At 39.1% G+C, this 16,409-nt stretch overlaps 1 protein-coding gene across 1 annotated transcript in view; it reads left to right on the plus strand.

Annotated features, from left to right (window-relative positions):
- Positions 1–16,409, plus strand: part of LOC105003669 (alpha-2-macroglobulin-like) — a 60,527-nt gene that overhangs the window by 28,028 nt on the left and 16,090 nt on the right. The window contains exons 14-23 of the mRNA XM_010860993.1: positions 588–651; positions 4,610–4,752; positions 5,314–5,463; positions 8,307–8,471; positions 10,030–10,123; positions 11,670–11,856; positions 12,241–12,469; positions 13,263–13,389; positions 13,591–13,712; positions 14,304–14,355. Of these exons, the coding sequence (XP_010859295.1) occupies positions 588–651; positions 4,610–4,752; positions 5,314–5,463; positions 8,307–8,471; positions 10,030–10,123; positions 11,670–11,856; positions 12,241–12,469; positions 13,263–13,389; positions 13,591–13,712; positions 14,304–14,355 (1,333 nt within the window). The remainder of the gene's footprint in view (positions 1–587; positions 652–4,609; positions 4,753–5,313; positions 5,464–8,306; positions 8,472–10,029; positions 10,124–11,669; positions 11,857–12,240; positions 12,470–13,262; positions 13,390–13,590; positions 13,713–14,303; positions 14,356–16,409) is intronic.

Below are 16,409 nucleotides of genomic sequence, written 5' to 3' on the forward strand. Positions count from 1 at the left end.
AGACAGCAGCCCACCAGGCTCCCCCGTCCCTGGGATTCTCCAGCAAGAACACTGGAGTGGGTTGCCATTTCCTTCTCCAAGGCATGAAAGCGAAAAGTGAAAGTGAAGTCACTCAGTCGTGTCCGACTCTTAGCAACCCCATGGATTGCAGCCTAACAGGCTCCTCTGTCCATGGGATTTTCCAAGCAAGAGTACTGGAGTGGGGTGCCATTGCCTTCTCCAATATTTTATACCTCCCTTCACTATATATTGCTTTGCATATAATAGATGCTTAAAATATATGTTGAAAGAATATGTAAATTTAAAATATCAATATCCAAGATAAGTAGTAAATAGTAAGAAAATTCTAAAACATTGTAAAATTACATGTTTGTTATTTAAAGTATATTGTTTGAAGTTTATTACTTAAACTACACAAATTGGAAAATATTGGAAGAGAAATTTAGTAAACAAAAGTAACTTTGGGGTTGAAGTAGTAAGATTCTTGTTGTTTGTAAATTATAAATATGTTATTTGTATATTATAAATATGTAAGTTTAATGACTACCCTTTAAAATGATAATAAACGTATTTCCCTCTGTCTTCAGATCAAAGCAAGAGGAAGCATCGCTCAATCAGAAACCCATGTGTTATCCATTAAACAAGGAGAGTGTAAGTATTTTCAGGATTTCTTATTTTTTTTCTCTTAAATTGCCCTAAACACTTTAGCTATTTCTTACATCAGAGCAAATGGCTACCAACTTTCTTCCATCAACCAAAGATGGGGAAGCTAATTTTAAAAATAAGAATACTAGATTCATTTTAGTACTTTTTAAAATCCTTTTTATAGTGTTTCTATATTTTAAATTTTATTTCTAAAGTAAAATATATTCATTTTATTATTAAATTTGTTTAATTCAGAAAATAACTGAAAAATGAAAATAATCACCAAAGAAATATTTTACTCTGTATGATTTTGTATTAGTTTCTTATTGCTTCTGTAGGAAGCTGGCTGGCTAAAAACCACACAAAGTTACTATCTTGTAGTTCTGTAGAAAGAAGTCTTACTGGGCTAACATCAAGGTGTCAGCAGAATGAAATTCCTTCTGGAACTCTAGAGGATTACCTGTTTCCTCACCTTTTGCGGCTTCTAAAGACCTGCGTTCCTTAGTTTATGGCCTCTTCTGTCTTAAATGCTAGCAACACACCATCTTCAAGGCTCTCACTTGTATTCCTGCCTCTCTCTTTTAGATCATACTTTCCTTCTGGGTTTTCTTGAATCATAAATATCCATTGATATCTGTTAATTAACTTTTCAAGAAAAACTCTATTACCAAAGATACGTATGTTCAGTCTCTTTGTTACATATCCCCAGACTAAATCTCATAAGTAGCGTCCCTTTTTTCCTGTTCATTTGAATTATAGGCTATCAGTTTACTAAAGCAATTTTTATTAACAAAAGCATATTTGGAAAGATTAAAAAGTCCATTCACCCAAGGTGAGTGAATATTTTCAAGAAAAATAAAGAATACATATTATAAAGATTAGAACATATTTGTCTTTTATTTTTGACACACCATTTCTCACAATAGTACCTGACACACAGTGGGTATGCAATACATATTTTTAAACTAATTCATAAATGAAAGTTAAGATATTTCTTTATGATTTACAACTGTTAAATTTTTTGGGAAAAAAGTTTCCCCATTAAAACTATACTTCAAGAGAGTCTATCTTTCTATCTTGATATAGCTCATAATAGGAGCTTTGCATAAAAACATTAATAAAACATGGTCATTGCCCTCAAGATGCTATATTTTTTGTACACTCTTCTGCTTATGTGTTTAAATAAATCCCATGCTTTATTAAAAATTCTAATGGAAGAACTTAGAACTAAGTACTATTTCTTTATTTTGTAAAGTAGAAAAATTGCTAGCCAAAAAAAAAAGTCTCAACTTGCTTAAGATAAACTACTGTGCCAAGAATTTTCACTCTATTTCTCTAGTGGTCCTTTATCTCTTTTTATTCAAGCAGTTCAACACAACATAAAGCCAGCATTGCACTTCAACATTCTTCAAAACTTTCCAAATGAAGATTGATTTTTATTTAATCTCCTAACTCTACTATTCACCACCTTTGTTGAACTAATCATAAAAAGCTGGATTAAAAAGACCTTTATAATTAATCATGACTTTTAGATTGTGCTTAAAATCTTGTGATTCTTTGAATTTCAAATTCATTTGTTATTAAATTTCTACTAACTGTATCACTAAATGAAAGCTTTTTTTTTCTAGTCTATCCATTTTCCCAGCAGCATGAGACAACCAAGGCCATAATGAAGACATACCACTCTAAACCCTGCTCACCATAGATTCTCCTTAGGTCCATAAAATGTCTTATCTAGATAAAAATCTCTCTTACTAAATTTTTTTATTGCTTAAAAAAATTTAATTCAGGTACTCAAATATGGAACAGTCCCTCTAATTTTCCATTTATCATGGATTTTTATGGGACTGAACATTATATTGGTTTTTCTAGAGCAGGTAAGTTTGTTCCCAATAGCGTATCAAAAACCAAATTTCCTCATGAGGAAATTTCTTCAAAATTAGTTCCTGCTTCCCTTGTGGCTCAGCTGGTAAAGAATCTGCCTGCAATGCAGGAGACCTAAGTTTGATCCCTGGGTTAGGAAAATCCCCTAGAGAAGGGAAAAGCTACCCTCTCAGTATTCTGGCCTGGAGAATTTCATAAACTGTATAGTCCATGGGGTCGCAGAGAGTCGGACATAACTGAGAGACTTTAACTTTCACTGCTGCTACAGCTAAATCGCTTCAGTCGTGTCTGACTCTGTGTGACTCCATAGAAGGCAGCCCACCAGGCTCCCCCGTCCCTGGGATTCTCCAGGCAAGAAGACTTGAGTGGGTTGCCATTTCCTTCTCCAATGCATGAAAGTGAAAAGTAAAAGTGAAGTCACTCAGTCGCGTCTGACTCCCAGTGACCCTATGGACTGCAGCCCACCAGGCTCCTCTGTCCATGGGACCCTCCAGGCAAATCCTACATAAGTATCTTGAGAGGTGAAATGGGGAGAAGGAAGTGTCTCTTTCCGTAAGATAAAGCATACTTTATTTTAACAATAGCTATGTAAATGGTTGTTTTTCCATTTGTCTTGGATTTCTGGGAAACTGTTATATTTAAGTACTCTTGTTTAATCATTCGTTATGGCCTCTTAATAATTAATTCCTGCTTATGTTTAACCCTGCTTCAGAAATTCAATTCCATATGGTTTTAGTTTTACTACTTCAATTTTTTTTTTACTAATTCATTTTCTAAATTTATTTTTAATTGGAGGATAATTGCTTTACAATGGTGTATTGGTTTCTGCCATACAACAACATGAATCAGCCACTAGTTCACATTTATTTTAACCCTGCTGTTTTGTGTATTTTGCCACAAGTTGCCCTCAAATATTCTATAGATGTATAGGACAACAGCTTTAAAATAAATTTAAGCTACAAAGATCAGACAGAACAAGATTAAAGGTGCGTGAATTAAACACTATGTAATTCACACAGAAAACAACTAAAATAGATGCATTATAAAAATCAGAGGCATACTATATTTTGTACATGATTATGTGTACCTCTGCTTGTGCTTTGTCACTTAGTCATGTCCGACTCTTTTCAATCCCAGGGACTGTAGCCTGCCAGGTTCCTCTGTCCATGGAGATTCTCCAGGCAAGAGTACTGGAATGGGTTGTCATGCCCTCATTCAGGGTGTCTTCCCAACTCAGGGGTTGAACCCAGGTCTCCCACATTGCAGGCAGATTCTTTACCAGTTGAGCCACTAGGGATGCCCAAGAATACTGGAGTGGGTAGCCTATCCCTTCTCCAGGAAATCTTCCCAACCCATGAATTGAACCAGGGTCTCCTACACTGCAGGCCAATTCTTTACCAATTGAACCTGTATCTCTGCTCTATTGTAAATGGCCAGAAGGTAAAGATTGTGTAGCATTCTTTGACTTCCCCTCATGCATATGACAGGCTTTCCTGGACATGACTGAGCGACTAAGCACATTCATATGACAAAACTTGTGCTGACTTGATCATAGAGATCATTAAAGATGTCTAGAAGTTCTTCTCTCTTGACTTCTTAATGTCTTTTTTTTTTATTTAAAAATAGAGACTTACTAAATGTTCTTTCTTTCTTAAGCAGAGGAAATTAACAATGTAATCTACATCTTTAAGGAAAATATTAATATCAGTGGTTCAGCATATGTTTACTGAATACTACTGCATAGAATCTGCCTGCAATGCAGGAGATCCACGTTCGATCCCTAGGTGGGGAAAATCCCCTGGAAAAGGGAATGGCAACCCACTCCAGTAGTCTTGCCTGAAGAATTCCATGGACAGAGGAGCCTGGAGGGCTACAGTCCACGGAGTCACATAGTCAGACATGACTGAGAAACTAACGCTTTCACTTTCACTGCAAGCACAATGGCATGAAGGCAAGTCTTTTTGTAACTTTAGTACACTCCACATGTAAATAAGTAAAATAATTTGAGAGGCTCCTCTTTATAAAACTGAAGCTCTTCCCTCTTCCTAATCTATTATCTTGAACTTTCTTTACTTTGTAGTAAAAGGGGTATTTTCCTTCTCCTTCCGAGTGGAATCGGACATTGCTCCTATAGCCCAGTTACTTGTTTATACCATTTTACCTAATGGAGAAGTTATCGCAGATACTGAGGAGCTCGACATTGAAAACTGTTTTGCCAATAAGGTGGGTGTTTTGTTTAAGCCCAGTCTTTTTCTTCATCGCCTCTTTTTGAAGCATGGAAAATAAGGAACTTATGTTCATTAAAAGACTGTCAGGTAGTGCTTCTAAAACTTTCTGCCAAAGGATCTCTAACAGCAGAGAATGATAACAAAACCTGAGCAGTCTAATGGAGAAGTTCAAAGCAGGTGGCCATTGGCACGATTTCTTGCAAGTCTCTTGTTTTATCTGAAAATTCATGAGGAATTCAAAATATATTCTAGGGACTTTCCTGGGGTGTGTGCTGTGTGCTAAATTGCTTCACTCATATCCAACTCTTTGTGACCCTATGGACCATAGCCCACCAGGCTCCTCTGTCCATGGGATTCTCCAGGCATGAATACTGGAGTGGGTTGCCATGCCCTCCTCCAGGGGATCTTTCTGGTCCAGGGATCAAACCTGAATCTCTTACCTGCATTGCAGGTAGATTCTTGATCACTAGCACCACATGGGAAGCCTGGGGTAGAAGAGTGTCTTAAGATTGAAACAATTGGAAAATTCATTGCTATAATTATATCCTCCTTACAGGTAAATCTGAGCTTCTCCTCAGCCCAAGGCCTCCCAGCCTCAAACACCAGCCTGAAGATCACAGCCGCTCCTTACTCTCTCTGTGGCCTCCGAGCCGTGGACAAGAGTGTCCTACTAATGAAGCCTGAAGCTGAGTTCTCACCTCAGTCAGTGAGTCCCATCTCAGTCTTGGATATCAGAAAATGCACACATGATATGACCATTTCTGGAAGCTGAAAATTATACCTGCAAAGGACAAGTTCTTTAGAGTGTCAGGAATAGTGCACTAAGTCACATAAGAGTTTGAATTCTACTTGTTTCTGAAAAAGACATTGCACAAGATGCTTTCCACAGATAATCTCACTTCATTGTCTGCTACAACGTATCAAAGACTGAGCAGTCTTGCTCACCTGTGCCTCGCACAGTCCTCACATGTAAAAGATGCTCAACACATTTTTAATGAGTAAAGAAATGAATAATTCCTTAAGGAGAGCATTATAACCTTCATTTTATGAAATAAGAAAACACAGCAGAGTTAGATTAAGCAACTATAGAAACAATGCACCAAAAAATATATTTTAAAGGTAGAACTTGAACCAAATTTTATTCAATGCTATGTCTAACACACTACAATTCCAGATAGTATGTGAAATATCAAATTTTTAAATCTTCTCCAAAGTCCAGGCACTTATTTGTTTTAAGTATGGACAAAAAATATTCCAATCAAACTTGTCTTTTAAACATGTTTCTTGGGACTTCCCTGGTGGTCCAATAGATCAGACTCTGCTTCTACTGCGGGGATCTCAGATCCCTGCTCCAGGAATTAAGATCCCATATGCTGCACAGCACAGCTGAAAAAAAAAAAAAAAAAGACGTTTCTTATAATGAAAAACTTGTAAAAGAGTTCAGTAGTTTTACAGTCTTCATTGTCCATTTATTTATTTAACAAATATCCATGGCATCTTGACTACAGCATAGTGCTCTGAGAATAAGAGTTCTAATCGTGAAAAATAGATGTGGTCTTTGACCATTTTAGATTCATAGTCTCATGTGTTAAGCAAGCAAGCAACAAAAACATATCAACATATAGTAGTTCTAAGTGTTGGTAAGTATCATTTAAGGAATAAACAGGATGTTGAGATGAAGAAAACAGTTGAACAAGTTTTAATGTAGTGATTGGGGATATCTTCTTGCATCGTCAGATAACAGGGGCAGGGGCAGGGAATGCAAAGAATGAAAGCAGCAAGAAAGTCCTGAGGCCAGAACAACAGTGTTTCCAAAGGAAATGGTAATGACCTTACATAAAGTGGTGAGAGAAAAGGATGGTAGAGGCAGTAGGTGGAATGAAAAGTCAGGAAGATCATGAGGAGGACTGTGAACTTGGAGTGGAATTAGGCATTGACAGCAAAGTGAAACGTGAAAGTGAAGTTGCTCAGTCGTGTCTAACTCTTTTGTGATCCCATGGACTGTAGCCTACCAGGATCCTCCGTCCATGGGATTTTCCAAGCAAGAGTACTGGAGTGGGTTGCCATTTCCTTCTCCAGGGGATCCTCCCAACCCAGGAATTGAATTGACAGCAAAGGCAGTGATATATCAGTGAGGAGTTTAAAGCAGGAGAGCAACGATTTAGATTTACCTAGTTATGAAGATCCTGTTTGCTGTTCAGAGTATGGGAGCAAGAATGAAAGCGCGGAAATAGGAGGCTATGGTAGCAGCTTAGATAAGAGATGACAACAGGTCCGCATGGAGTCAGTGTGTCTTTAACAGCCTGAATACTGTACGACTGAGCAGGTGGCCTTATGATGAGGCTTCCCAGGTAAAGAACCTGCCTGCCAATGTAGAAGACATAAGAGATGTGGCTTCTATCCCTGGAATGGGAAGATCCCCTGGAGGAGGGCACAGCAACCCACTCCAGTATTCTTGCCTGGAGAATCCCATGGACAGAAGAGCCTGGTGGGCTACTGTCCATAGGGTCACAAAGATTCCGACACCACTGAAACAACTTAGCATGCACGCACTAGGCAAAAACTGAACTAGAATGAATTTATTTCTAGGTTACGTTTGCATCTAGTTTCCTCCTGAGTTAAACTTGGTCCTAAAGCAGTAGAGTGGGGAAAAAAAAAAAAACACTTGGTAAGAATGTAATCACATAAAGTGGGAAAAGGAAATATATTAAGTATTTACAGAGGTTGTTTCTAGGTGATGGATATGAAGGACTTCTATTGTTTCATAATGCTTCTCTGTACTCTCTTTTTGCTTTCTTTTAAAAGTTGGACCTAGGGTCTGTCAAACAGAGTGCAGTATGTCAGAAAGAGAAAACCAAATATCTTAACACATATATGTAGAATCTGGACAAATGGAACTGATGAACTTATTTCCAGGGCAGGAATAGAGACGAAGATAGAGAGAATGACATATAGACACAGGGTGGGGAAAGGGAAAGTGGGACAAATTGGGAAATTAGGACTGACATATATACATTACCATGTGTAAAATAGTTGGTTAGCAGGAACCTATTGTAAAGCAGAGGAAGCCCAGCTTGGTGCTCTGCTATGACCTAGAGGGGTGGGATGGGACGTGAGGTGGGAGGATGTTCCAAGAGGGAGGGAATACATGTATATATATAGCTGATTCGCTTTGTTGTAGCAGAAGCTAACACCACATTGTAAAGCAATTATATACCAATAAGTATAAATAAAATTCAAAAGATAAATTCAAAAAAAAAAGTAGGCATTTGGGCTGGGAGACAAAGAAACTTGAGTTTTAGACTTACTCAAGCTAAATGACCTCTGAGTCTTTCATCAATGAATTTGATTTCTTTATACATTATTTTCTTTCATACAACAACAGGATTGGGATCCATAACCTTTGATATCACTCCATGATTTCTGTGTCATGTTTTACAATGTTGCTATGGGAGTGTTAAATAAACACCAAGATCTCTTAAACTCCAGATTGAACATTATCTCACTTTATAAAATAAATAACAGTTTTTCCTTTGTTCTACTTTGCAGGTGTATAATTTGCTATCGGTAAAGAGAATCTTTAGCATGGGATATAGAGGCCCCATGAACGAAGATGGGGAAAAATGCATCAACGCAGAAGACATAACTCACAATGGAATCATTTACATTCCAAAGCAGTTCATCAGTGATGACGATGCTTACAGTATCTTTGAGGTAATTCCTTTTCCTAAAAACACAACCTAAATTGATCTCTACCTCATCATCAAGATGGAGAAGAGCTCTAGAATCTGATCTTCCTCTCAACCACCAAAAGACAAAGCTATGATTAACAGAAAAATATTGAAAGGTCAGAGGCATGGAGAACTTTGTACACACACAGACAGTCAGTCATGAATTTCTCTGGCACTTTAAGAGCAAGGGGTATACTTTTAGGGCCCACAACTTTAACCAAGTTGATCCCAAGGCTAGTTGTCACCATCATATATCCTCTCAGTGATTCTCAGAGGTTCCAATATGTGAGAAAAACAAAGCAAACATTTCCCACAGAGCCTCTGACATCCTTAAAAAAAGTGAATACTCTGTTGGCAACCACTGTAACAGTCATTTCACAATAAATGAATCAGCAAATGACTGAATACATAAAGTAAAATACTGCGGCCAACAGTTTCAGTGCAGTAAAATTTCAGGTGAATTGAAAGTAGCTGTTCATAGAGAAGAATTTGCAAAACTTGGAGTAGAAACATTAGCATGCCTTAGGTACATTAGAGCAAATGTGTATCTTTAACTGCAGTTAGGCAGAATTATGAAAGGGAAGTTTTTCCGGGTTGTGAGATTAAATCTTAGCTCCACCAAAAAGGACTGAAAACACTCGCTATACCTTGAGGAAGCCATGTGTCCTACTGCTGTGGAGGTCTGCAGCTTAGCTGAGAGCAGTTTAAACCTCCCTTTTCTGGAGCCTCCGGAATCAGTTGGTGGTGGAGGGAGAAAAAGAAGGCTCTTTATTAACTGTTAAATGTTTCTTTCTGACTTCTTTCTCCCTGTTCCATACCACTGGCACCACTGACAACGGTGCCTCAGAGTCCCACAGCTTCCCGAGCACTCTAGAGCACAGCAAGTAGTATTTAACTGTGACTAATATTGAGGAGGAAGTCTGTAGCAGGAATCAAGGAATCAAGCTACTGTGGATGTCTGAATGGGTGTTTTGCATGCAGAGTTTCAGTATACTTAAAACTGAGAAAGAAAAAAACGAAAGGATAAATCACAAAAGGGATGAGTTGAACACAGATATTCAGGCAAAGGCATATTTCCCAATAAAAACAAAGCAAAGTGTAATGACTATGAAGAAAAATCTCCAATATGCAACCCTACAATTTCAAATGAAAAGAAACGGAAAACTATTCTCTGCAACAAAGTTAATGTGTGGTTTGAGGCAGGGGGAGGAAGGGAAGAAAAACATCCAAAGCTAAAACACTCAGTTTCTTGGAGGCAAAAGATAATTAAAGGGGCACTAAGCATATAGGAGACAAAATTCAGAAATAGGAATCAGAAGTAGATTCTAATCCCAACTCCCATTCATCAACTAGATGATCTGAACTCTCTGTGACCCCATTTTCATTTTTATAAAATACCTCTCTTCTCCACTGGGTGGAATTTTCACGATAATCCTATGAGTTCTATGTATAATACTAAGGGTATATAATACAGATGTAAGAAAATATCCCAGTCCCCAGACTGGATTGCCAATATGCTTTAATAATTATTTTTCTTCCAGTCTGTAGGATTAAATATTTTTACCAACTCAAAAATCCACAAGCCACATTTTTGTCAGCCGCTTCCATATCCAGGAATGTCTATGAACTATGGAGGTAAGGGTGAAAGTTATTTATCCGCTAAAATAATAGAAGAAAAGTAACGTTTTGCTAGGTTGGGATAAAAAGCCATTTTTTTAAGTACTGAATGTTATGACTCTGCAGCAATTTCTTAGTAAAATTTCCTCAAATAACTTTTTTCTCTAGAAAAAAAAAATGAAACATTATAATTTCTCTATCTCTCTCTGATCAAAATTAAATACAGTCTTGGTACTTTAAATCCTCTTTATCTACTGTGCCTTCAGTATCTGAATTAGTCAAGATAAGATAAATTATACCATCTTAGCAAACAAACCCCCACATCTCAGAGTCTAAGCACCTAACAGTTTATTTTAATGCTCTCACAAAAACTTCTTGTGAGGCCAGGAGCTGTTCAAAACACCTCCATTGGTCAGAACACTGACCAATCATTGTCAAGGAGATTCATTCAGCTTTCCTCTTGTGACTCCATCTCAGCATGCCTTTCAAGGTTACTATCTTGGGGGAGAAGGAGTAGATATGCACATGACTTTACAGCCAGCTGTGGAAGTGGCACAAATCACAGTGCCCTACCTGCAAGGGATCTGAGAAATGTGAATGATTACATGGATATTATTTGCCTCTGTCGTTCTTTTATGGAAATCAGTGATTCTGACAAATTGAATAATAGAATAAAATAATTCAGCTTTTGGAAGACATACTGTTAGTCTCCTTGTGTATCTCAAGTATACATAGAAAAGAGGAAAAGTCAAAAAGATTCTATTTTCTCTTCTGCTGCTAACAGAGACATTTCTCTAGCCATGCTGAGATGCCTACAAATCCTGTTTCCCCCGTACTGTGTGCTGAGCTACGTCACTTCAGTCGTGTCCAACTCTGTGAGCCTATAAACTGTAGCCTGCCAGGCTCCTCTGTCCATGGAATTCTTGAATATTGAAGTGGGTTGCCATGCCCGCCTCCACAGGATCTTCCTGACCCAGGGATTGAACTCATGTCTCTTATGGCTCCTACATTGGCAGGCAGGTTCTTTACCACTAGTGACACCCGGGAAGCCCATAAGCAGTATGTGCTGTGCTGTTCTTAGTCACTTAGTCATGTCTGACTCTTTGCGACCCCATAGACTGTAGCCTGCCAGGCTCCTCTGTCCATGGGGATTTTCCAGGCAAGAATACTGGAGTGGGTTGCCGTGCCCTCCTCCAGGGGGTCTTCCCGACCCAGGGATCAAACTCAGGTCTCCCACATTGCAGGCGGATTCTTTACCATCTGAGCGGTATAGGGGTGTTAAACTACTCTTTATTCTTCCTTTCACCAGTTGAAAAATCAGCTTAGGGAGAGTTACATTTGTTTTCATTTCTAGAGAAAAATACATTTGCCTCTAAACTATTTGATGAAGCTGCAGGATTAACCTTCCAATAAGACAAATAGATGAGTAAAAAAAGTACGAAGGTGGTAGGGTAAATTGTTCTAATAAAAGCCATTCCCTGTTCTACTTGATACATAAGGCAGCTTTGAGAAATTGATGATAAAACTCAGGCTTACATTAAGCCCTCTTGTTGTCTCTCCACAGCTCCAGGTCTAGCAAGTTCACAAAGCCTACCAGGCCCCATACATGGAATGGCCACTCCTCTAGCAGGTATAGATGCAAGGGGAGTTTATCCATTGAGTGCGAGAGAAGACTCTTCAGCCATGAAAGTGAAAGAAACAATCCGGAAGTATTTCCCTGAGACCTGGATCTGGGAGTTGATACCACTCGAGTAAGTTGTGTGCTGCTTGGAACTGAGAATTTGAATCCTCCTCTACGATTCTGGTGTAATCGTAGGGCTCCCAGTCCTTTCTGTTCTGCCCCACTCTTTTCTGATAGATGTGTAGATTCATAGTTCATTTATCTCATAGCTAAACAATGCAATTTTGTTTTTCTAATTTGGTCCTGAGATACTTAAAACAATAGAAAGCCACCCTTGACCCTAAAAAGAAAAAAAAAAAAAAATCAGAAACCTCTCTAGGAGCACCAAACTTTATATCGAGTTTAGCATTTATCACACTGGGTTTCTAAAGTGTCATGCTCTAGAGTCAGCTGTGGTCCATGCTTTTAAGAAAAGGAATTCATTTACTCTCGTCTTCTTTTTTCCCCTCTCTAGTATGTGGGGCAAACATGAGTTGGCAATCAAGGTCCCTGACACCATCACGGAGTGGAAGGCCAGTGCCCTCTGCTTGTCTGGAAGAGCAGGGCTTGGACTCTCACCCACCATCTCTCTCACAGCCTTCCAGCCCTTCTTCCTGGAACTCACTCTTCCCTATTCTGTGGTTCGAGGAGAAGCCTTCACACTCAAAGCCACTGTGTTCAACTATCTGTCCCATTGCATTCGGGTAAGGGCACTTGTCTGGATGTAAGTGAAGCTAGGAGGAAGGAACACACCATGCATTTCCTAAATCTCTCCCAGGTCATCTCCTAGTAAATCATAATTGAATACGATGTGGCCTAATTTTGGACTAGAATAGGTGCTAAGAACAAAGCTCCCCAACAGGTCCAAGGTGGTAAGGTTACAACCATCCAGGCTTCCCTAGTGGCTCAGATAGTAAAGAATCTGTCTGCAGTTTGGGAGACCTGGATTCAATCCCTGGGTTGGGACGATCCCCTGGAGAAGGTAATGTCAACCCACTCCAGTATTCTCGCCTGGAGAATCTCCAAGGACAGAGGAGCCTGGTGGGCTACAGTCCAGGCAGTCACAAAGAGTCAGACACGACTGAGTGAATAAGACTTTCACTTTCAAGTGCTAAGAACAAAGCTCCCCAACAGATCCAAGGTGGTAAGGTTATAGTCATCCAGGACTGTATTTTGTTTGTGTATTCCTGAATTCAGATATTACTCCCACCTGATTATTTTTTCACTCTAACAAAAGAAAAATATTTCTTCCTTGTGTTGGCACAAGCCTAAATCCTGAGTATTTATCCTGATTCCCATCAGTTTTTCAATGTCCTTATGGCAAACATCTAAACTACAAAATACTGACAGGATTTACCTTGTCTGAACAGCTTCTCAAAGCCTCTCATTAGTATGCATTGTCCCTTTAAGCGTCTTTCCCTCCCCCCTCCCTGACACCCCATTACTGACCTTTTCCCTGTGTTCTTTGTCCAACTTGTGGGTGGGAATGGGGGACAGGTGAGCATACAGCTGGAGGCCTCTTCTGCCTTCTTGGCCATCCCAGTAGAGAAGAATGAAGAATCTCAGTGTGTCTGTGGAAACAAGCAGAGAACCATGTCCTGGGCTGTGACCCCAAAGTCACTGGGTGAGTGATAATGGTGTTCACAAATCCTACTTCTTTTGTTGTAATGATTGCTTTCCACTCCCACTCAGATGCATGCTTTTCTCTCCTCTTTTGACAATGATCAATGGAAGGAAAACAATTATATATATTGGAGAGGCTTAAAAAGAAGAAACCATTCAATATAGGATCACTGTTTAACTCCTTAAGAATTTTATTCCCCAGGAGAGGTGAATTTCACAGCTACTGCAGAAGCCTTGCGGTCTCAGGAACTATGTGGCAATAAGGTGCCTCACTTCCCAGAAATTGGACAGAAGGACACCGTTATCAAGCCTTTACTAGTTGAGGTATGAAGGTCTAATCTCTCTGAGTCTCAGAAGCTTTATTATGGAAATCGCATTATCTAACATGTATGTGGCAGTGACATTTCATTCCCATGAATATGAATATGTCCACAACTCAAGCTTTCACTAACATTTTCTCTTCTAAAGTGATTGCTTCTTCTCGGATACATTATAACTTCTCTTTTTTTTTAATTCATTTTTTAATTGAAGAATAATTGCTTTACAATGTTGTATTAGCTTCTACTGTACAACAGTGTGAATCAGCTATATGTATACATGTATCCCCTCCTTCTGAATCCTCCCTTCCACTCACCTCCCAAATCCCATCCCTCTAAGTCATTACAGAGCACTGAGCTGAGCTCCCTATGCTATACAGCAGCTTCTCACTAGCTATCTATTTCACACACAGTAATATATATATATACATATATGTCAATACTACTCTCTCAATTCGCCCCACCCTCTCCTTCCTCCCTGTATCCACAAGTTTGTTCTCTATTCCTTCCCTGTAAATAGGGTCATCAGTACCTTTTTTCTAGATTCCATATGTATACAGATAACTTTTCTTCTTAATTTTCTTCTTTCAATACAAAGCCTGAAGGAATAGAAAGAGAAGAAACTTTCAACACACTTCTCTGTGCATCAGGTAAGTGTCAGAAATAGATAAAATTTTTATGTTAAGCCACTTGCCAAAGTATATGATGTGAAATGCCCTTGGAGGCACGTTTTCTCTGGTGGAAAAAAAAAAAAAAACGAAAGACGTATATTATCCCATGTGCAAATCAAAGAACATTTGATGGAGAACAATCTTTTCCTGATGAGGGCATCGAAAAGTTAAAGAGATTCACCTAAAAATTCTTGGCCAATAATGAGGACTAAAGCTGATGACTATCGGACAGGATTCTTTCCAATACACCTTGCTTCCCAAACTTCTTCCTACACAATTTTCCAAATATTGAAATATCTTTGTGGCACTGGTATTCTTGGTTATTCAGTTAATAGTTTAAGTGTATTCGTGTTTTTGTTTAAACAAATTATTTGAAGAATTTTAGGTCACTAACATATAGAGAAAAACAATCTTTAATGAACCCTTAAAATTACCATCTAAATTTTCATCCATTCATTTAGAAAATGACTATTAAAATGTTCAACTCTGCCCTATCTAAAATCATCTTGAGAACAATGCTTAGTGTACAGATGGCCTCTCTTCTCTATTTAAGTATCCCCTGATAATCTCAGCTAGTCACAGAACTTTAATAACTTTGTACCAGAGACGACAAAATGTATATATCTTTGGTCCATACCTCTTTCCTGAACTGATACTCATGTATTCAACTGTTCACTTATCATCTCCACTTGCAGGCTTGGAGGTCTAAGAGGTCTCTAAAAACTAGCTTCCTCAAAACTGAACCCCTGTAGGACTCGCTGCTTCTCCTACAGTTTCTTCATCTCAGATGCTGCTGCTGTGATGGAAATCCTATTCTTCTGCTTGCTGGAGATAAAAATTTTGGAGTTGTCCTTTAATTATATTCTTTCTCTTTTACTCCACACCCATTCAATTCCAAATCTAGTTGTTTCTACCTTTAAATATTATTCAGAATTTTCCCACTCCTCATCATGTCCACTCCTGCTCTAGACCTTTCTCTCTTGGATCATCTCAGCCACCTCCTAACTGGTCTCCTGGTCATCTTCCCTTGTTCTTCTATAGCAAGAGAATCATTGCAAAGCATATTTCACATATTTCACATTGCAAAACATATTTCCCTCCTCTGTTCAGAATCTTCCAAGAGTCTCCCATGTCCCTCAAAGTTAGAGCATGTCTCCAACCTCACCTACAAAGCCTTTCTACCCTTGTGACTTCATACCTTCTTACCCTGTCCTCCACTCACCCTGCTCTTCCTTGTCTAATCACACTGGTCTCCTAATCTGATCTTGGAACACATCCAGCATGCTATCATCTTTGGTGTCTTTTCATGTTTTGTTCCTTCTTCCAGCAAGTCTCTTCCCTTCATATCAGATCAGATCAGATCAGTTGCTCAGTCGTGTTCGACTCTTTGCGACCCCATGAATTGCAGCATGCCAGGCCTTCCTGTCCATCACCAACTCCCGGAGTTCACTCAGACTCACGTCCATCAAGTCAGTGATGCCATCCAGCCATCTCTTCCTCTGTCGTCCCCTTCTCCTCCTGCCCCCAATCCCTCCCAGCATCATACTCTTTTCCAATGAGTCAACTCTTCGCATGAGGTGGCCAAAGTACTGGAGTTTCAGCTTTAGCATCATTCCTTCCAAAGAAACCCCAGGGCTGATCTCCTTCAGAATGGACTGGTTGGATCTCCTTGCAGTCCAAGGGACTCTCAAGAGTCTTCTCCAACACCACACTTCAAAAACATCTATTCTTTGGAGCTCAGCCTTCTTCACAGTCCAACTCTCACATCCATACATGACCACAGGAAAAACCATAGCCTTGACTAGACGGACCTTTGTTGGCAAAGTAATGTCTCTGCTTTTCAATATGCTATCTAGGTTGGTCATAACTTTCCTTCCAAGAAGTAAGCGTCTTTTAATTTCATGGCTGCAGTCACCATCTGCAGTGATTTTGGAGCCCAGAAAAATAAAGTCTGACACTGTTTCCACTGTTTCCCCATCTATTTCCCATGAAGTGATGGGACCAGATGCCATGATCTTCATTTTCTGAATGTT

Source organism: Bison bison, unplaced genomic scaffold (assembly GCF_000754665.1).
Source record: "Bison bison bison isolate TAMUID 2011002044 unplaced genomic scaffold, Bison_UMD1.0 scf7180017857650, whole genome shotgun sequence".
NCBI classification, from domain to species: domain Eukaryota; kingdom Metazoa; phylum Chordata; class Mammalia; order Artiodactyla; family Bovidae; genus Bison; species Bison bison.